Source organism: Phyllostomus hastatus, unplaced genomic scaffold, assembly GCF_019186645.2.
Source record: "Phyllostomus hastatus isolate PE091 unplaced genomic scaffold, TTU_PhHast_1.1 phas_scaffold_21, whole genome shotgun sequence".
NCBI classification, from domain to species: Eukaryota; Metazoa; Chordata; class Mammalia; order Chiroptera; family Phyllostomidae; genus Phyllostomus; species Phyllostomus hastatus.
In genome coordinates this window covers 36,268,959-36,290,309 of record NW_025334017.1, presented here as the reverse complement: position 1 = coordinate 36,290,309, position 21,351 = coordinate 36,268,959, and the positions used below count along the sequence as shown (strand labels likewise).

General features: G+C 45.2%; 1 protein-coding gene across 1 annotated transcript in view; it reads right to left on the bottom strand.

The window, feature by feature from the left end:
• Window positions 1–714: 714 nt before the first annotated feature.
• Window positions 715–21,351, bottom strand: part of DEPTOR (DEP domain containing MTOR interacting protein) — a 120,142-nt gene continuing 99,505 nt past the window's right edge. The window contains exon 9 of the mRNA XM_045861043.1: window positions 715–5,994. Within this exon, the coding sequence (XP_045716999.1) occupies window positions 5,866–5,994 (129 nt within the window). The 3' untranslated portion in view covers window positions 715–5,865. The remainder of the gene's footprint in view (window positions 5,995–21,351) is intronic.

Sequence of the window (21,351 nt, the reverse complement as noted above, 5' to 3'; positions counted from 1 at the left end):
CAGCTGGGCGTGCTCCTAAGCGCTAGAGCTGTGATCTGAGCCCAGGTCCCTGTCTCCAGAGCCCATGCTCTTAACCCCCATGGTTTTTCCGGCCTCAGTACCTTTAGCGTTGCTGTTTTCTCCATAATCCTCTTCTTTCAGATTTGTCGAAGGCTGGCTTAATCTCATGTTAGGCATTAACTCCTAACAGGTTTGCCCAGGTTTCCCAACCCCCATGCCCTCAGGGCTGTTGCACTGCCTAACTCCAGGGGGTGCTGTTCATGTATAATGCAATGTGAATGGTGCCTCACAGGAATTGAGTAATGTAGCAACTCCGTTTTCTATCACGCCATCTGGTTTCATTTTACTTTTCAGCACTCACCCCTAAATAAAGTGCACTGTTTTATTTATATAACTTATTTATTGTCTGTTTCCCCCCAAGAATATGCCAACTTCATAAGGTCACGTCTTACTTACTGCTATTTGCCAAAGACTTAGTGACAGGCCCATAGTAGGTGCTCAATAAATTACTTCTGGATGTTCTTGGATACGTTTTACTGACTTCCAAGAATCCTTTCCTCGTTGGAATCACAAAGTTGTTGCAGAACAAGGATGGAAGACATCCTGGGCATCACGAAGATACCGATGCAGTAGTAAGTCAGGATTACAAACCATTTCTTACATTTTGCTGTGCTTCAAGTTTTGTGAGCTTTGCAGCAAATTAGGACTCCAGTGTCATTGACCAAGTAGACATTTATTGGACAAAAATTAAGAAGTCTCACAACATCATGCACTGGCTAAGATATTGATCAACACATCACTTTTATATTTCAGATGGGAGGGTACCTTGGTTCAAGCACTTTGAAAACTGGTTAGTTGTGACCTTGGCAATGGAACTAACCCACATGTCTAGTGACAAGACAACAGACAAATAATGTGTACTGTAGAAATTTTCGAACCCTTGAAAAATGAATTAATTACAACCGTACTAAAAATCTAGAAGAATCTTAGTAAAATGATCCTGAATTAAAACAAGCCAGTCCCAGAAAACTACTTAAAATTTGATGCTATTTTTAAAATGTTTATTTTTTTTAAATGTAAACAAATATCAAGAGCAAAAAGAATGAGAAAATGGTCAACTCAACATTCACCAATGTGGCTACCTTGGGTTGGGGTAAGTGGGGGAAGACTGGAAAGGGGAATACAACTAAATGTCAGTTGTTGTCAGTGTTCTGGTTCTTGGGGAATTTCTGGCATTAAACCACCTGCGTCAATACCATTATTTCATATTCCTCCCTCTGTGTGGAGAGAATTATAGGTTCCCTGACCAGGATCAAACCTGCAACCTATTGGTGTATGGGGGATGACTCTCCAACCAACTGAACCACACCAGCCAGGGCCAAAGGCCATGCTTGGAGAATAAGCTGGATCCAGGGTTACATCTCCTTAGCTTTGTATTATTCCCAAGGCCTGCGTGCAGTGTCCAGCAAAACGCAAATCCTCAGTGAGGTTTCTTGAATAAATAAATACATGAATAGATGTGAAACAAAGTCAAGTTCTTTTGGTTAATGTTGAGTGTAGTCCAAACAACCACTCACCCCCAGACTCTCCCTGGCGCTCTACACACTGGATTGTATACTGATTTCCTAATTAGTTGGAAGTAAAAATACTGACATGCCCCCAGAGCAGTAAAACACCATCCAGCAATCTCCGTATGGACTATTTCACAACACTCGTCCATTCTAGGCTGTGTAGGGACAAAATGATTCCAACTCAAATACAGTACAGAAAAAGCTTTTTAATGCACTCCCCCCCACCCCCCTGGCAAAAGAGCTTCAGAAAACATCCATCATTAAGTAGTTTTACAAATGGCACTTTTGGCTACATTAGAGGATTGGAGCTGAGTCCCCTGTGTTCTCATCTGATAGGTTAGTAGTAGATCAGCTTTAGAACGCAACCCTTTCTTAGAATAAAAAATAGCAAATTTGTTCTGAAAGACAGGAAAACCGAAACCCTAAGGTCACTGCTTTAAAAATTTAGCATTTATTTCATGCTATACTATCTATTTTTACCTTATAATTTTAAGTAGTATGCTACAATTTTTAATAAAGGGAGAACATAAATTTCCATCTAATTTAAAAATAAACATATATTAAGTATATATATATATTAATGCATCTGACAACAGCGGATGCTAACTTTGACGATGACCTTCATCTTGGCACACTGCACATTGGTCCTTTTGGTACTGAACTGATATTCCACGTGAAGTTCTGCCTTCAGTGAGTAAATCCATAGTCAGTGATAGAGTAGACTCCAACTAATTAGCAAAACTGATCATTTATGAACAAAATAAAATGGGATTAATACTCGACAGGGGAGAATAGTTACTGTCGGCCCCCTAAGTAGGGCTTGAGTATCTGAAAACATGAGACTCCACTTTGAACTGAAAGCTACGATTTTTGAATTATTCATTGCTACCACTCCGACACATTCACCTTTGAGCTGGCGTGAAGTTGATCACATCTAATCTGCTCAGATATGGGTATCTTTTTCATGCTCCCCATCACTTGCCAACTAGCTCCCCGGTCAATTTATATAATTATTTAATAGAGATGAAAAATAAAACATCACATGATAGGATCAATCCAAAAGGCAACCGCATTTTCCTCTTCACATATAACAGCATTAACAAACATGGCTTTCGGATTTGCACTGATGGCGCATACCACGCCAGTGAAGAAACAAAAACACTACTTCCATCTCCATCACAAAAGCACAAAAACGCATGACACCGACACCCGAAAAACCAAAAGTTCTCTGGGAGCAAAGAAGCCATTTCAAGGGATTCTCAGTGTGCGAAACCTCACGCACAACATACTGCTGCACACAGATGCCCGCCCATATTGAAACAGAAGTTCTTAGAAATACTGCTCACTGTTAATTTAGAATAATTCTTGGTGTTATGTTTAGGAATGGAGTTTCTAAATGTTAAAGCAGTTCTACTGTCAACATACCACACAAAACACTTATTTTTTAATGATATGATTTAACAACCTGAGTCCATTAAAATGTATACACCCTCCTCCTGCACAGGTACCTGGGGCCATCTGCATTTGTAAGTGCCCCAAAGCCAAAGGCCCGTGTGCACCAAAATTTCTCTCCGCTGGAGGACACTGGACTGGAAAGGACGTAGGCTGGGGAGCAGGAGACTGGGGTTTGGCCCAGGCTCTGGACGCAGCGAGATTTGTGAGTTAATGAGAGAGGCTTTTCCAGGCAAAGACAGAGAAGGAAGGGTATGCCAGGGAAGAGACACCGCATGTGCAAAGGCTGGAGGGTGCTAGATAGGCCCCCTGGAGGAGGGGGAGCATTCCTTCCTATTACAGTGTGAGGAGGTCACAGGTGGGCTGCAGGGGGAGCAAAAGTGAAGCTCTCTTGGCCTTACATAGAATTGTCTAGCATTTGGCCTTTAAACCAAGAGCGATGAGAGCCGATGTAGGAAACCGTCCCTCCCTCCCTCCCTTAACCTTCTGATTCACAGGACCAAAGACATCAAGGACGCTCCCAATCAAATAGATTTCACAGGCAGGTGGCTGTGGGGGGTAAATAAAGCCAGAAACTCACTTCTCTGGGGCTTAGGTTGGCTAAAGGGAGGTGATATTATGCCAGGGTCCACAATGACGGGCTTCAGGGCGTGAGTAAAGTGTACAAGTAGCTACACAGGAAGATGCCATTTCTCGAAAGGCCTTTGGACACCGGGGCACAGAAACCATTTAAGACTCATCTCTGAAAGACATTATAAAAATATTTTCAAGTGGAATGGTAAGGCCTCCTGCTTATTGGTTGTGTGGGCCTTGGGCATAAGACTAACTAACCTCTTCACGAGTCGATTTCCTCAGCTGTAAAATGAGGGTAATGATCTTGACCTCACCAGTCAATAAGAATAAGTAATGAATAGTTTTTAGCACAGCACGTGGTACAGACTAAACCTTCAACAGAAGGTCCCCAAAGGGGGAAAGGCTAGGGGTGGGGGTGACACGGGCTTGAACAGGACGGAAGTCCATGTCGGTATCCAGGCTCCTATCACTTCACACTTTCTGCAGCTGGGTGATCTTAGAGACCACTTTAAACTTGCTCGGACTTAGCTTCCACATCCGAAAAGTGAGGATGATGATACCTACCTTGCAGGGTTGTGATGAGAACTAAGAGACATCATATTTGTTAAGATCTGTAGCACAGAGACTGGCATACAGTATAAACGCACATACAATAATATGGATGGAGATGATGATGTTTCTCAAATGCACATCGACAATATTAACATTGGCCATTGTATCTGACTTCAAAATCCCACTCTCTGACTACAGCTACAGGTCAGAAAAGTTGGACTGCACAAACACAGCAGCACCGCCCTCCGCATGGTGTGTGGGTTCCACCAGTACCAATACATCATGATAGCCTCTCACGAAGAAATGGCTGAGGTACATCATTCATGTTTTATTTTGCTAACACATAATAAGAAAGTAACTTCATCATTCAGAGCTCACTATATGAAATGAAAAAGAATTCAGTATTCCCTGACTCCCTCATTTGGCACTTTGAGGAATTTCCTCTATACACCAAGCCCCAAGATGCATTCTTTCCTAGGTCAAAATAATAATAATGAGAAAGAAGGAAACATGCATATATATGCAAGTGAGCTGAAAAGTCACAACACACAGGACTTGCTTTTGGTGAAAAATACCGCACTTGGTGGTGCAAAATGTGCCCCCATGTAAAACGCGCCCCCACGGTTCTGTGCGCATTATACACGGGATTGTTAGGCCCGTGCTCTGCAATCATTATGCCCATGTATAAGCTCATCTTTATTCTTCCCTCAAAAAACTGAGCTAAAAGTCATATTATACATGGCAAAACATAGTAACCTCGCCAAATGAGCAGCATGTCATGTCCTTAGAATATGCTATACTCGAAAGCTAGTAGAAATGCAGGCCAAGTAGGCAATTTAGTTTCAAGTTTTCATCACATATGGGCCAAGTTCTAGGATACTTCACTTAAAAAGGGACAACCTCAGAGTGAAATCTTGCCAGAGGCTTGATTCCGGATCATATGTGTATATACAAACCTCTCTGTTTTGACACTCAACACACTCAGCATTAACTCTAGAAGGCTGCGGTAGCGGACAGAACAAAATGCTTTAGGCTCAGACAGAGAAAACAGAAAACAGTTTTAAGCGGCATCTCCTTATCTACCCACCCATACCATCTCATCGCTTTTGTTTGTCAACGTATGCTGAAAACATATGTCAAGTTAAAAGTTGATACTAAAGGCAGGAATTAAGAAAAAGCCACTTTTTGATGGCTTTTAAGCACTCGAATGCTTTAGAACCTCCTTCAAAATGCTAATTTGCAGACATCACTCCTTTGTTGCTTTAATGTGAAGCTCAGTGGAATCTAGGTTCTCTAACAAGCACTTCCAAGCTCATTTTGGTGAGGCTACACTTTAGAGTCTGTAAAAACTATGCTATTGACCCCCTACAAAGGGGATTTTAGCATGTAGCTGTTTTGCCTAGAGAAGCATTTCAACCACTTTCTGCAAAACTAAGATAAAAACAATGGATGAGAACTATGAAGAGCGATTCTACCTAATCAGAAAATTCTGCGCCTCAAATATGTTCTACACTGACACGAGCTGTTGTTTTTAAGGTGCATTACCCATTCCTTCCACATTCAAACAGTGTATGGAACTCGAATGAGGATGTGTGTACACGGAGAAAAGATCTGTGTGTCCAAAGCCACCCGTGGGCACGGAAGTCTCGTCCTTGCATTGCTCTGTGTTGTTTTGGCATGGCTCGTCTGCAGGCCACCAGAGGGGCCCGCCCCCCGCTCAGCACTCCAACTCCTCCATGACCTCCATGACGATGGTCCGCGGGCCCGTCAGAATCAGGTTGCTCACGGTCCGGTAGTCTACGTGCAGCACGTTGAGCCCGTTGACAGAGACCACGAACTGGCAGACCTGAAGGCAAGACGAAGGAAAAGCATCTGTTATGGCTCCTGGCTGTTCACAGTCCTCTCACAGAAGCACTTAGCGGTTCTCACAAGTCACACCATCCTTAAAATACCCAGCCACCCCAGCTGGCAACAGCAGTTCAATCATTTCCAAGAAACTACTCTTTTCCTGGAAGGCAATATAATGGAGAAAGCATTTGTTGCAGAGTTTTAACAAAACTGGGTTTAAATCCTAACTCGGCAACTTACTAGCTTCAGCTAGGTATTTGCATTTCTGAGCTTTCTTTTCCTCAAGTCTAAACTGGGGATGATTAAAAGTAATGACAATAATACCACCTATAAGATTGTTTGAAGAACTAAATGGGGTAAAGTATGTGAAGCTTCTACTACAGTGCTCTGAACCTATGGGGTACTCAATACACAGTCACAATATTTACGGCTGCTATTATTCATTTGGACCCAACATATAGGGGGACCCCATGGCCTGGTGTTCCCAGGACGAGTCCTCTTTCATTCCTGTTGCTCCTGCATCACTGTTAGTAGTGCCTCCTTTGACTTGCCAAGGTGTCCGAGTTGAGAAACAATGAGAGGCCCCTCTGGATGTGTCACGGGGAGCTTGATACTGACCCACAGCCACTGCCCCAAATGAAAGCACTTCTCGTGAAGTTCATGGAGGCAGCAGGTGCTGGGCGCATTTCATTCAGCTGACACGCATGAACAGGTGCTGTATCTGCTGTGTGTCTGAAGATGTGGATATTCAATATGAGCGACTTGGTTATGTTCACTCAAATAGAAAAATGGAGAAAACACAGATCTCCAGCTGTCAGTGACAAGAGCAAAGCAGAATCAAAGAGACTATAAGTCCATACAGTGCCTGGCACATAGTAGGTACTTTGTTGGAGGCTGAATAATACCCCAACCCTCAATGATGGCCATGTCCTAATCCCCAGAACCTATAAATACATTAGTTTCTATACAGCAATGGGGAATTCAGGTTGCAGATGGAATTGGGTTGCTAAGCAGCTGATTTTAACAGAGAAATCACCCTGGGTTATTGAGGTGGGCCCAGTGTAATCACAGGGGTCCTTATAAAAGAAATTATCCCTTCACTTAACTGGGAAAATAAGAGAATAAAAAGGAGGAAAGAGAGGAAGACAAATGGGAAAAGGGAAAGAAGGTGGGGACAGGGGAGGGAATGGGGAAGGTCTGGTTGAGATTGGTCAACTTAATGATGTCCCCCATGTCTGTTGTTCTGCTGTTATGGTAATATTTCTTTAGGTATAATGCCTGAGTAATTCATGTGCACACCTGCTCCCAATTATTAGTTATTTAACATTAACTCAAATGTTGTGAAAATGCTCAAACTCTTGAAAACCATCATTTGGGGTTGCCAAATGGGAGGGCAGAAGTTGCAGGGTGAGCGCACGCCCCACCTCACCCCGCACCAGCGCTCAGGGATGAGGTGTGCCTGTGTCTTTGAACATCACCTTCAGCACTGAGTCTCAACGGAACTGTATCCTTCCCTCCCATACAGTGCTTGTTTGACAGATCAATATTTGGAAGTTAGGAAACTGTAACATTAAAAATCCCAATTTTTTTTTCAGTTGTTATTACAGTGAAAAAACTTTATTTTGTTTCTTTACATATTACACGATTTGTCCATCATTTTTAGTTTACTAGTCCCCATCCGATCTTCAACTGGACCTGATTATAATCATTGTACCGTACCCATGAAGGTAGGAGATGTGTCTAGGGTGTGTTCTAAGGGGGTTCCCAGTTTTGATGCTGAATGATTGAAAAACGAAAAGCTATTATCAACCTATTAGGACTAATAGCAAAGAATTATTTAATACATGTGAGGTTACGTGTCCCCTGTATAAAGGAACCACCTGTGTTGACAAACGGTCCCCCCCCATCAGTTTAAACATATGCGAAGTAATATTTTTAGTTAACCTCACTCTGAAGTTTGCTATAGATTTTATAGTCACTGCTAATTATTTTGCATGAAAACAGAGAAAATTATAGCCATTGACTCCAGCAGTTAACTGGGTGCTAATGGAACGTCATTTTGCATTGTGGTCAGAGAATATGCTTGGTGTGATTTCAGTCTTCCTGACCTGGCTGAGGCTAGTTTTCTGACCCATCATGTGCTCTACCCTTGGGAATGTCCCATGCACACTGGAGAAGAATACAAAAATCTGATGATCTGGGTTGAAAGGCTTTCTAAATGTCAATTATGTGCATTTGGTCTACTGTGTCATTTAAGGCCACACGCACACAAAAAGTACAGATTCTGGCCTTTTTGGAACAGTCTGAAGATCTAATGATACCACATCTGGATGGGCACTTGGCAACGGCCGAGAAAGGGTTACTCCCTTCTAGATGGGCACATTTTTCTCATTTCTTATCACTTCCCATTCAGTTCAAGTGGCAACTTGAACTGAATTTTTTTTTTAAAGTCATTTGTTTTCATTTGTGTATGTGTGTGAACACACACTCATTTTTCAAATACCCAATTTTGTGACCAACTTACTCTTTTATAAAATAAAGCTGATTCAAGGCTACCTAGGCATACAAACGGTCCCACCCGTGCAGGCCCACAGGCTCTCCAGAGCAGCAGAGAACAGGGGTGGGGTTGGAGCGAAAGCACCACTCCTGTTCTATCCCCTTCCCTGTGCCACACCACCTGAGCACTCCTCCTGGAGTACTGAGATTATGGGAGGATACCTAGGGTGCTGGGGGGGAAAACTATAGCATTTTATACCAGCTAGTGTGTGGAGAACTTAAATAAAATAAAAATTTAAATAGTTCAGTCCTTGCCTTCATGAAGCTTATAATCTAATTCAGGAAGAAGAGTGTTGTTATAGGTTGGATCCTTTTCAAAGCAGAAGACAATCCCCCAGTACATGTTGTTGTTTATAAAAAACTCATTGTTTTCCAGGCATCAAACCAGGAGGTACTTTACGCACTTTACTGAAAATCCTCCTAGTAGCCATGGGTGACATCTGTGGGGTTTGGGCCATACAGTTGCCATTCTGTTGAAAGCAACCTGGTATCTTTTTTGGGTACCACCTTTCTCCTGTGGTGGGCAATAGGGATGGGAATGCCAATCAAGGTGCCCTCCTGTATCCTTGGGATCTGCAATACAATTCCTGTAAAAAAACCCCTGCATCTTAGAGTGGTTATTTGTGTAGGGTCACACAACTAAATGCCGCATCTGGAATTTGAACCCCACAGGATGCTGCAGCCCTCCATAAATACAAATTAATCAAGTGCAGTATCTACCTATGTAAGTGTGAGGAAGTCTAGGTCCCCTCAGATACAGGGGTGGGGAAAGCAGGTTTACAGTGGTTTGGATGGGAAAAGACATGCAGGTTATGATTATTGTAACAGCTTGATTAACTCAAAAGAATGCCACAATTTTCTCAGTTTGAGGTTGGGTTGCCTTAAATTGTGATCAATTTTCACAATTTAAGGTGGGGTTGCTTTTTGTGTCACTGAAAATCCTCAACAATATGTAGACTGAGACATTTATTTCCAGTTGTTTCCTTGAATGAGGCAAAGGGAATTTTATCACGCCTGTTTTCAAGGTAGTATTTTTAGAGTCAGGCTGTTAGGAGAGACGTCATTTCTCCCTACGTGGTCCCAGCAGCTGCTGCGGTTCCAGCAGCGCCGATGTCCTATTACTAAGGATGTGCAAAATGATCGAGAAGTCAGGTAGAACTCTGTCACACATTCAGTTATAATGGACTTTGAATTAGCATCTACGGTACACAATGTTCCACAAATAAACATATTACAAGTAACCGCAGGAAGTGCACAGCCTGGGAAAATTATTTTCCTTCTATGTTCAAAGGCAAATACATGCAGACAAACAGAACATGTGATGACCTCCAAATAGACCTTCCTTAGGTACACATTACCTCCTACTTGGGCTCAGGAGACTTAGATGCCACCCATAGGTGGTAATGAGAATCCACGTGAGGATAAGATGCATTTCTCCTGCTTTATCGGATCTATTTTCAAAGATTTGATTACAATTCTCTCATTTCCCCAGCTCATAGACAAGAAATCATTCATGAGCTCATGTAGCTTCTCTAAACTCAATCTACAAAAAACACAGCAGCTTAACTTCTTAAAGGAGGGATATGGCGGACATTATCCTGAATGGAAAGGAAGAATAAAACCTTCTTAAGTCACAGGTAAGTGATGTCTCCGAGCAACAGGGCAGTGGAGAAAAGTGCTACAAACCACAGTAGGTCTGGAAAGAGTTAACAGGACAAGGGAGGCAGGACTCGGCACATTTCAGGGTGTGATCAGTTGGGATAAATACCTAGGCTGAACGCCATCCAGCCTTCCCCCTGATAAGGAGCCAAACCAACCAAATAATCTTGCTTCTAATTCCTCTCCCTGAGCCAGTCCTAGCACATGTCTGACAACCTCCGGACAGACTGAATGCCCACGGGATTGTGCAACTGTGCACTGGTTTTTGTGTGGCTGGAGAGAGATCACAATTATTCAGTTGTTTCATCCAAAGTGGGAGTGAGGTCGGGGAGAAACCCTACACCTAGAATTACATAAGTGTCTTCTCGCGGCTATGGAAATCTGTGTCCACCAAGACATTTCCTGGAAATGAATGTGCCCATGTGTTCATGTGAATGCTACCTTGGTGCCTCTCCCCCTCCCGCCCTCCCTCCCTCCCTCCCTCTCTCTCTCTCTCTCTCTCTCTCTCTCTCCTCCCTCTCTCCCTCCCTCCCTCCCTCCCTCCCTCTCCTTGAAAGAAAAAGAAGGATTAGAGGTTAAGGTTGCTTGGACTAAACATTTAGCAAGACAGAGACCAAGGGAGACAAGGTTCCGGAGACAGAGAGAGTCACAAAAAGGAGAGGTAAAGACACAGATACAGATGCAGGAAGCGCTGAGTCCTGGTGAGGAGGGTGTGGAAAGCTATCTAATCAAATGACACAGAGAGCAGAACCAAGGTATTGAGGGCAAGTCAATACTTAAACTCTCAAATAGAACATTTGGGTGTATTCTAGAAATCATCTTATCAAGCTCCCACAGAAAGTAGAATTTTCTGCAAATCCATGCCAGGCATCTAGCCTATTTTACTTAAACGCTACTTATGACGGGAAAGGCACCAATTAATGAGAAAGCTTTGGCCAGGGTGGGGGGGGGGTGCAGCTGCATGTTAGAAGTTACAGTGAACCCTATTCAAACCATTTTCACTTTTCAATTGCTTAGTGAAAAGTGTACACAAATATAAAATAATGGCCCTCAAATTGTAGTGCAAATATGAGTCACATTTGGGGGCTTGTTGAATAGGTGCATTCTCAGATCTCACCCAAGACCTACCAAACCAGACTCTTTAAGGGGGGTGGCTGGCAAGAACCTACATTTTCATTGAATATATTAGGTTATTCTAATAAAACACTGTGTTGAAAAGCAGTTCTATAAAGCATACACTAATTTTTTCCTACCAAAAGTTACTTTAAATGCTCACCCTGCTAGGGGACTCAAGACTTGGAAAATTTTAGCTTAAGGTAAAAAGTTATGAGTCTAGCAAATAATGTGTATGTTAAAGCTTTTGTTTCAGAAACTACAGATAAGGCCCATCCTGGCTCCTGGGAAAAACAGCCGACCTCCGACCTCCGGGGACACTGATAGAGGATTACTGCCTGGGGACATCCGAACCTTTGTTCCAGGGAGAGCAGATGACCACCCTTGGGATCAGCTAACTGCCCAGGACAGGAATGTTGCAGCTTCTGAATCTCAAAGCCCTCACCGCACCTTGTTTGTCCTCCCCCACCTCCTTATAAAAGATCTGGCTGGGAAAGAAAGAGGGAGATGGTTTGTTAGGGTATGAACCCCCTATCTTCTCGGATCGCTGGCCGTCTGAATAAAGCGCCTAGAAAAGATGCAATCGCTGTCATTGCTTATTGGATTTGGTAGTGACAGGCAGCCCGAATGCCGGTGTCTTTTCCGGTTACAACCCGACACCTGTTAATATTATAATAATGGATTCTATGACCACAAGCATTAATAGCCTCAAGTATAAAAGCGAGACTGACATTTCAATTTTCATCATAATTATTACTTTTCTGAAGTCTTATTTTTAGAGTCACATTTTGCTACCCTGTAGACTTCAAAATTAATAATAACAATGTATAAGATGCAGAAGTTCAGAACTATCATCAGAGATAATACCCAAGTTGCTCAAAACAACAACAAAAATAACCAAAGCTGCTGGCACCTTAGAGCCACAGACTTTCAAAGCCACACTCGATCCGCCGTCTTTCCGTTGTTGATGTGGCACACACATGCCACGCCCAGACCTGCCGTGCGGGAGGGTGCAGCCTTTTGGGAGCCCGTGCATTGAAAACCAAAGAAGGCTGAGGGGGAACTAAAGCAATGAAAGTCGTGAGTAGATTAAGAAATATTTGAAAGCATTAACATTCCAAGTTCAGGAAGAAAAGGTTATATTTTGGTTGTTCTCATTTCTTTAAACCTTGCTCCAAATCATACACCCTGGTTTACATCATCTGACATACGAGCCTGTAAAAGCAAGAGCATAAACATGTAAAGAAAGCTCTGCTTTTTCGATGGACGATTTGTTATTTCTCCTGCTAACCAGGCCTGTGAGAGCCTGGCCATTCCTTTGGACCATATACACCTAGACCGCTCCTTTTGTTTTATATTTTGGGGGCGGGGGGGGGTCATTACATAACTTCTTCCGGCCCGGCTGTATTGAGATACAACTGACACGCAGCACTGTGGAAGTTGAGGGTGTGCAGCCATAGCTTCTTAGGTTACCACTTGCCGGGTATCACGGGTAGCGCTCTAAGAGCTAGAAGAACATCTAATGTTTTCCCAGAGTTCTTTACTCGTTTGAAATTTCCAACATAATCTATGAGGTAGGTATTATTACTATTGTTATTATTTTTCCCATTTCACAGTCCAAGGCCCAGATTCGGAGAAGGAACCAGAGCTAGTAAGTAGTAGAGCCAGGATTTTAACTACCAACTCCTATCCTTAAGCCCTCGGCTACTCTTCCTCCAACTAACAGATAATCAGCGCCCCTAAAATCGGCACCACCACCACGTGAAGGAACACCCCACCTGGTATCTAAGCGCCTCTTACACACCGAACTTCTTAAGAATGTGGCGTTGGGTATTTTCCTCCTCCGTCTTTGAAAACGGAGGAATGTTCACCAGGACATCATTCTCACCACCGCCGTCATCCTGAGCAGGGGAGAGCACGATTGGGAGTAGAACGAGGGCATTTTTACTCTTTCAGAATAACTCGGGCAGATCTCTCCATCTGGGCCGGCCCTGGTGGGGGTAATGTCATCTTATTTGCCTCAACCAGTGTGCAAATAACCACGTTTCTTTATAACCTGCAGGGGAAGGGGAAGCCCCCTGTCACTGCAGGAAGCTCCGGTCTCCTGCTAGATGGAGGTGAGGATTCCCGGCTCTTATGAAGATGTGAAAGGTTCCAGGAGGGAAGATATAACATGGATGTGGGATGCACAATAGTTCTCGGTAACCACGCTGCACGTAATTCAGCCAGCAAGCCCCAAACCACACCGTTTGTCATGGTGATTGCATCACCACATCGGTGCTCGTCCTGACGTCACCAGTGCCACCCACGTGCCCCTTCTGGTGTGCCGTCTCTGCTTCACAACAGCAGCAGACTCAGTACACCGTCTCCCTCTGCGGGAGGCGAGAGTGTCGGCGTCGGGTGACCAATGCAGCATGGCATTACCTAGCTCAAGGCGAGGCAGCCCCTTCAGTCGCCTACAAAGCTTAGCTAACCCACAGCAAAAACAGGTTTCCTAAAAAGTTTGTCTCCAGGGATTCTCGCCCTCCCTCCCTCCCCAGCAAGGATTCCCGAGAGGGTCAAGTTACGCAGAGAGTAATGGAGGAAGCACTGGGAGATAAGTTCTAGCCTCAGCTCTGCACCCAGGGAGCTGAGTCATTTTGAATCACTTTGAGTCACTCTGAGTCACTTCGCCTCTCCAAGCATCTGATAAGTTGAGCTGAAAATTTTTATATTTATTAGGGACTTTCAGTTCAAAAGTTCTATGCAAACCTCCCCCCACACACACAAAAACCCACCCACTTCTGTTTATTACTGACTGAACTATTAACAACTTTTGTTCACTGGCTACTGACGTGCCAAGAACTAGGCTAGGAGTGTGCATGCATTAAATTTGGAAAGGAGACGTTATTTTAGATATGTACACTGAAGTTCAGAACAATACAAATAAAAGAATGTAAGGTGAGACTCTGTCTCAAGCACTTACATGTTTTAGATATATAAGCAATAACAAAAAAGACACATTATTAATCTATGTTCTGTTAAGACACTTAAGTACAGTAGTATTGATATAGGCACACAGACCAATGAGGCAGAGTGGAAAGCTCAGAAACAGACCCTCACACATGGGCCTCTGACTCAGGACAAAGGAAGTCCTGTGGAAAAGAGGGACATGTGAGCCCTGGCCAGGCGGTTCACTTGCCTGGAGCGTTGTCCCAAACACCCGACGGTGGCGGGTTTGATTCCTGGTCAGGGCCACATACAAGAAAGAAGCAACCGATCAATGTTTCTCTCTCACATCAACGCTTCTCCCCACCCTCCTCTAAAACCAATAAACATATCCTTGGAGAAAAAAAGAGGGACATTTTATAATGATAAAAGTTTCAGTCTATCAAAAAATTTACAATTACAAATACTTGTACCTAACAAATGTACGTACAAAACATACATGCCTAAAAAAAAGCCCTAAAACACATAAAGCCAAATCCACAGAATTTGAGGGATACACAGACAATTCAACAGTAACAGGTTGAGACTATTTTGCTCCGCTTTCAATAAAGGATAGAACATTAGGCATAGCCCATGTCACACACAGGCATAGCCTAAGACCCAGCAATTCCACTCCTGGACATGTGTCTAATGCTACAATCACAACGTGATTAACTTACATAAACCTCAAAAGCAGACAACTAATCTATGGTCTTAGAACTCCTGGGTAACAGCTCATTTTATAATAGCTTGAGGTATACATACATAATTTGAAAAAATAATTTGTACATGTTCTATGTAGTGCGATAAAAGTAGTTTTAAGTCACCCTTTATAATGTATTCATTATGTGGCTGGGCAAGTTACACATTCTTTGAGTATATTTTACTCCTCTGTAAAATGCGGACCAAGTTTATTATGAGGAGCATGTGTGATTAACCACACCCAGGGTTGGATTCCAGTGAACGTTAAATACGCGCTGGTTTTCCTCTTCTGCCCCTTTCCCTGCACTGTCTCTCCCTTTCAAACGGTCCAGCGAATGCAGATTCGCTGTGAAAAACACAGAAACCACTGCATGGGTCCATACCCAAGAGAGTCAGTTTGGATGTTGGTTCGGGAAATAGAAACGATGTTGAGTTGGAGTTATTCATTCAGAAAGAAAAATAAAAATAAAAATAAAACCAACGCAGGGCAATAAGAGCGAAATTCTTCCCATCCACGAGCAGCCTGCAAGGACAGAGGCTCCAGGAGCCACTGTAAATCAGCAACACAACTCTAATGCACAGAGCAGTGGAACTGGATTAAGACATCCCTAGCCCTGTCCATAAGATACTCACTTCAACAAAATTGCTTCGGAACTGAGGGAGTTGTGCAGTGTAAGTCGGCTCGTGGATCGTCCTTCACCAAAGAGACATAGTCTGAGTCAAGATTTGCTCGTGACATCTGCACAAAGAAGTCCTTATATCTATAGTATGCTTCACGTTCACAAAAATGTCCACGGCCAGCGTGGACACTACTGAGGACTTCTGGTCACTGCTGGAGTAAGTGAACAGTGGGTCTACGTAGTGCCTAACAGCCTTCCCTGACCACAGGAAAGAGTTCTTGTGGGGAACAAAGAAAAGAAAATGTGCAGCTGTGGTTTCAGTCCCATAAATCTCTCCACCAAATATGCAACTGGCTGGGGAGCGAGGCCGTGGGAGGAGGCCGAATCCAGTCCCGGGACAAACGCAGGATTCTCTCTCCCGAGAATTACCGACTTCCTCGGAGCTTGGTGCCCTGGGAGCATGCTACACGGCGATGCGGTTCCCCAAAGAACGGACTGTGCAATTAGCCTTGACGGAAAGCCAACTGCTTGTAAGAATGACTCTCTTTCACAATAAAACAATAAAAAGCAACTCTAAAGACTTTTTGCATGAAATTGAGCAATTTGAAGTGCCTGCTGGTTTCACACAGAAACTGCCTTTCCAGCCCCAGCGGAGCAAAGGTCTACTTCAGAGCCAGGCCGAACTCTGGTCCACTCTGCCCAGTTGTTGGCGGTGATGGAGGTCAACCAAAGGGAGACTGTGGTGCGCTTCCAGCAGAGGAGGCCGTGTGGGGAACCTTGGTTCAGTCCATAGCACTCGGACTCCGCAGATTAGGAGGAAACTTGCCTTCCTGGAATTCGCTCTGGAGTCGTGGGTAAGGCAGAACAGAGGGCGGTGGCTTGTGCTGGCGGCTCCCACCGCCTTCCCACAGGCAGCTCATGACTGCACTGGAGCCTCTTCCAAGGTCTGCCAGGGCCGAGACAGACAGCATGCTCCTGAGCTGGTGATTTCGAAGGTTGTAAGAGCTGTTTGGGCACCAAAGAGCAGCGACATCTGACATTATAGCCACAAGAGTCCATGGGCTTCCTTTACTACTGAAGGAAAGGGACCTGTCACGTGGAGCCTTTATACCATGGGGGACACGCAAATTATCCACCCCGCCCCAGCCCCTGCCCCCAGCACACAGTTGGCCTACACTGTGCATGCCGACAGTCCCTTAGAGTCCCCTGTCGGCAGCCCTTGGAGCTTCCAGCAGCAGGAAACACTCAACACAGACATGAGCTCCCACGGGAGCTACGACAAGAAGGAAAGAGGCTTCAGAAGGTCGGACTTCCACCTCGACCCCAAATTCTTTCCTCCACAAGAATCTCTTACCCAGTTAGCAGTTTCCCCTTACAATGTTTATTATTAGCCACTTAACACCCATAAGTTATCATGCGTTTTTTCCTAGATTGTGCTAAAAATGCATAATTAATGTATCAAGGGCTTTAAAAGATTATTCGATGAGGTGCAGGACACATCAACATAATTCACCAGGCAAATAATTGCCTTATAACTTTGCTTCTACAAATGCAATGCATTCTCCATATATCATTCCATTCCCAAGGGGTGCCACTAACTAACCTCTAAAGGTGAGCCAGTCTCAGCCCGATTCTACCTCCACAGTGGTGCGGCTGCCCTGAGCTGGGCTAAGCACATGCGCACGCACATACTCGGCAGAGACACACGGGCCTTCATCTCACTGACAGTGTGTTGCTGGGAGAAGTGAAAGGACTCTAAACGGGACAGAGCAGGGGTGTGACAAGATCTGGGCTAAGCAATCTTAGACGTTCTTTGCCAAGGCCAGTGGGAGCTCGGTGCCTCCAGGCGAGGGGGCCGTGCCTCCAGTTTCTGCTCTAGAACCCCTTCCGTGTCCCACCAGCACCTGGGCTACATGCAGGATCCAGGACCCAGTGATCTGTGGACCACGGGCTCCCAAGCAGGCTAATCGGGCCGTCTCGGTTCAAGAACTTGTGCGGAAGGATCAAGAGTCTCACGGTAACATGGTTAAAGACTGGAGGTGAAGCCTCCGCCTCCCACCCGCCATGGTCCAGCAGTGAACAATGGGCATGGATGGCTCAGTGTCATGTTCAAGATCCCCTCGTCTTCAGGTGCCTCACACACCAGGCCCGGAGAACTGCACAGATGTGAAGGTGGGCGTTCCCTCCAACATCTCTATTCCTAGAGAAACACCTAACCTCTGGCAGAGTCGGGAACATATTTTGCCAAGAGGAGCCAGATGGAGAGAAACTGAGGACCAGAAAAATAAAATAATGCCAACATATTTGAGGGGCACCATGATATGATGGCGAGACCAAGGTCTCTGGGTCCAGACAGGCCCAGGCTAGTTTGGCTCCTGATTCTGCAACTAAGCACGGCCAGAGGCTGTGACTCAAACTCTTTCAACCCGAACTGTAAAATATAGCTAATACCCAGCTCATAAGATTGTGACAAAGATTAGAGGAGGTGGCACACATTAAGCAACTAGTACTGTACCCAGCATGATGCGTAGCAAAAATTGGTTCCTTCTCTCCATGATGCCTGTAGACATTAAGTTACATTCAACGGTCTGCCCTCTAGGCCAGCTCCCAAGCCTGTGAATGTTTACTTCTGAGGCCAAACCACTGGATTCTTAGCCAGGACCAAACGCCCTTGCAAAGTCTTTACGCAAGAAAGGGATTAATTTGTAGGCCAACCCTGGAAAATCGACTTCCGTTCTGGGCATTAAAAAAATGCCTCCACGATGAAGTACGTATTATAGAAACATGTATGATTTTACTAACCAATGTCACTGCACTGAATCCAATAAAACAGAAACAAAGAGAAGTGAAAATCTGAAGGCGGGGACAAAGGGAGGACCACAGGAAGACAGGGAGAGGTGGCTATGCAAAGCCAAAGAGACAGACCTCCCAAAAACTACCCATGCCAACACCTTGATCTCAGACTTCTTGTCTCCGGAGCTATAAGAAAATAAATTCCTATTAAGTCAGAAAAAAAAAAAAGGAAAGAAAGAAAGAAAGATGCATCCAGGAATGCTTTCCAGATGGCCATACTTAGCCTGATCATATTTCTTCTGTCTTTTATAAAGTAGCTGAACTGGGCCATGTTGTGCGCACAACTACAGTTCACGGCAACCAGTTCCCTTTAGAAGTTTGGAGAGAAAAGGCCAGAACTTCTGTCTTGAACACTTCATCCATTTTATGCTTCTGACCCAAGGAGCAAGACAGAAGGCACAGGAAAGAGACAGTTTCTGCTTACAGAGAGACAGTGGTGGAAGATTCCAGATAATAGCATATACTTCCATATGCAGGAGCATGGACAAGGCACAATACTCAAGGAGAGCCCCCTACCCCTTTGTCAGGCCATCCTCTACTCTTCCTCCCTGGGTGGACCTCATATTCCCCCCTTCCTCACGCTTCCACTGAGGACGTTTTGTGGGTCAAATGTTAGGAAGAACATGAATAGAAATAGGAAGGAGGAGCTTTGTGGTGATCAAGCTAGAACTGTGTGTCCCAGACTCCCTGGACATGCTTTAAGGCAAAGACGAGGAGGGACTTGGAGACAACAGCATGCTGATGACCCATGCGGGCCAGTGTCCAGGCTGAGCCGGGATGCGGGCCTGGAGCTCTGAGAGAGTTTGGGGGAGAGTCCCCTTTGGGAGTGACAGACGCAGAGGGGATGGGTGAAGGGGTGGGCAGTGGGCAGGGAATTGTTACTACACAACGAAACACCTAATTATAGACAACTGTGCATTTCTTCCAGGTATTTCTCTCCATATACTTCCTATTTCCACAAGGTCAGAAGCTCCTGAAGAATAACTTCAGGATCTCCAGAATCCGAGACACGTAAGTCATGGCTCACATGTGGGCCTGCAGCGCTGGATCCCAGCGTTTGTAGACAGGGGACTCTGTGGGCCGTCACCTCCTCGGACCTGGTGAAGGCAGGTGATGGTCATGCCTTCAAAGACATGCTGTGTGCCTGGCCTGCTCCCGACGACTCCGGCTCTGTGACGTGGAACCTGATCTCGCCAACCCCAGCTGCGGGTATGTGCAGGCAGCCACTCACCTGGGACACAGTTAGGGCACTGCGGTCCCTGTGCTAACACAGCTGGTCACACGTGGCCCCAACAAAGGCAGCTGTCTTCTCCGAGGTGCGGAGGGGCTCCGTGGATTCTCCTTACATGGATCGCTGGCTGTCCCCACCCCAGCAGAGGTTTGCCCCGTTGACATGGGCCACATCCCATTTAAGTGTCTGCTCTGTGAACTTCCCATCAGTCAGCACAACTTCTGCCAAATCGAGGGGCTCCGGGACGAGGGATGAAGAGGGAGGAAAAAGTAAGCATTTTCAGCCATCTTTCAAAACGAAAGACCCAAAGTATATCTGAATTAACAGGAAATTGACTCCATCCCTTAAGCTTTCCCTGTGACAGAGTGCAATACGTTATCTTTCTTTTAGGAATCCTCTGTGGCACCGTGGGGCCTTCCCAGGGGACACGCCCCAGCTGCTCGCCAGCAGTCTCACCGTCAAGCGGGGCTGCCGCCCCATCCTGAGATTCCACCCTAGGTACTAGGCGGGCAGCAGAGCTCTGTTTATGCTGCCGGTTGGGGGAAGCCGGGTTCCTTTCCTTTTTTCTTTTTTTAAGTTAAATGTTATATTTTGAGATAATAAATTCACATGTGGTTGTAGGAAGCAATGCAAAGGGGAAAAAAAAGTTATGCAGAGAGATCCCACGTACCCTTTACTCAGCTGTCCCACAGTGAAAACATCTGGTTACAGTGCAGTTCAATGTCATAACCAGGACGACTGACATTGACATGGCCAAACTAGCGAACACTGGCAGCATGCCCAGGATCCTTCACGTTGCCCTTCATGGCTGTCCCCATTTCCTGTCCCCCTCCGGTCTTGAACCACCCCAGCAACCGCTCACCTGTACTCTACTTCTCTAACCGTGACATTTGAAGAATGCTATGTAAATGGAATCTTACAGTATGTAAGCTTTTCAGGTTGACTTTTTAAAATTCAACATAATTTTCTGGAGATTGATTCATGCTGCTGCATGTCTGAACAGTTCATTCCTTTTAAGGAGCTCATGGTGTGGATGCACCACCACAGGTTTAACTTTTCACCCACTGAAGGACATGGGGGTTGTTTCCAGGCTGGGGCGAAGCTGGGTTTCTCGGAGAGCACACGGCTCAGCTGTAGGGGTTCAGAGATGAGAGCGTGAGCAGTGCGGGCTCGAAGACTGAGGTTTGGTTGGTTGTTTCGCTCCGTGTCCGTTCTGACATCAACTGGAATGAACATGTTTTCCGGTGTGCTTGTCACTGATAATACGCTACGAGGACATGTCTCAGTACCCAAACTCCACCATCCAGGTCCTCGCGATGTATTTCAAACTCGCACCGTGGAACACTGCCTTGCATCTGAACTTGAGGCATGAAGATGCACGCAGCCCCTCGTCCCACAGGCAGGGATTCATCGTGCAGCATCGTATCCACCTGTTGGGAGGCCTGGGATGGTCATTGGCCGCTGCACGTCACAGCCACTGGGCAGTTTCTGAAAAGCGCTGACGTCTGGGCCTTGCCCCAGACCAATGAACCCGCCGTTCCTTGGGTATTTTTGAGGAGCCACCCCAAGGGATTCTGAGGTATGGTGGAGGTTTAGGAACACTCAAGGGCCTTTATGTTCTTGCTCATGCTTGTTTTACACAAGAAGGTTAGAT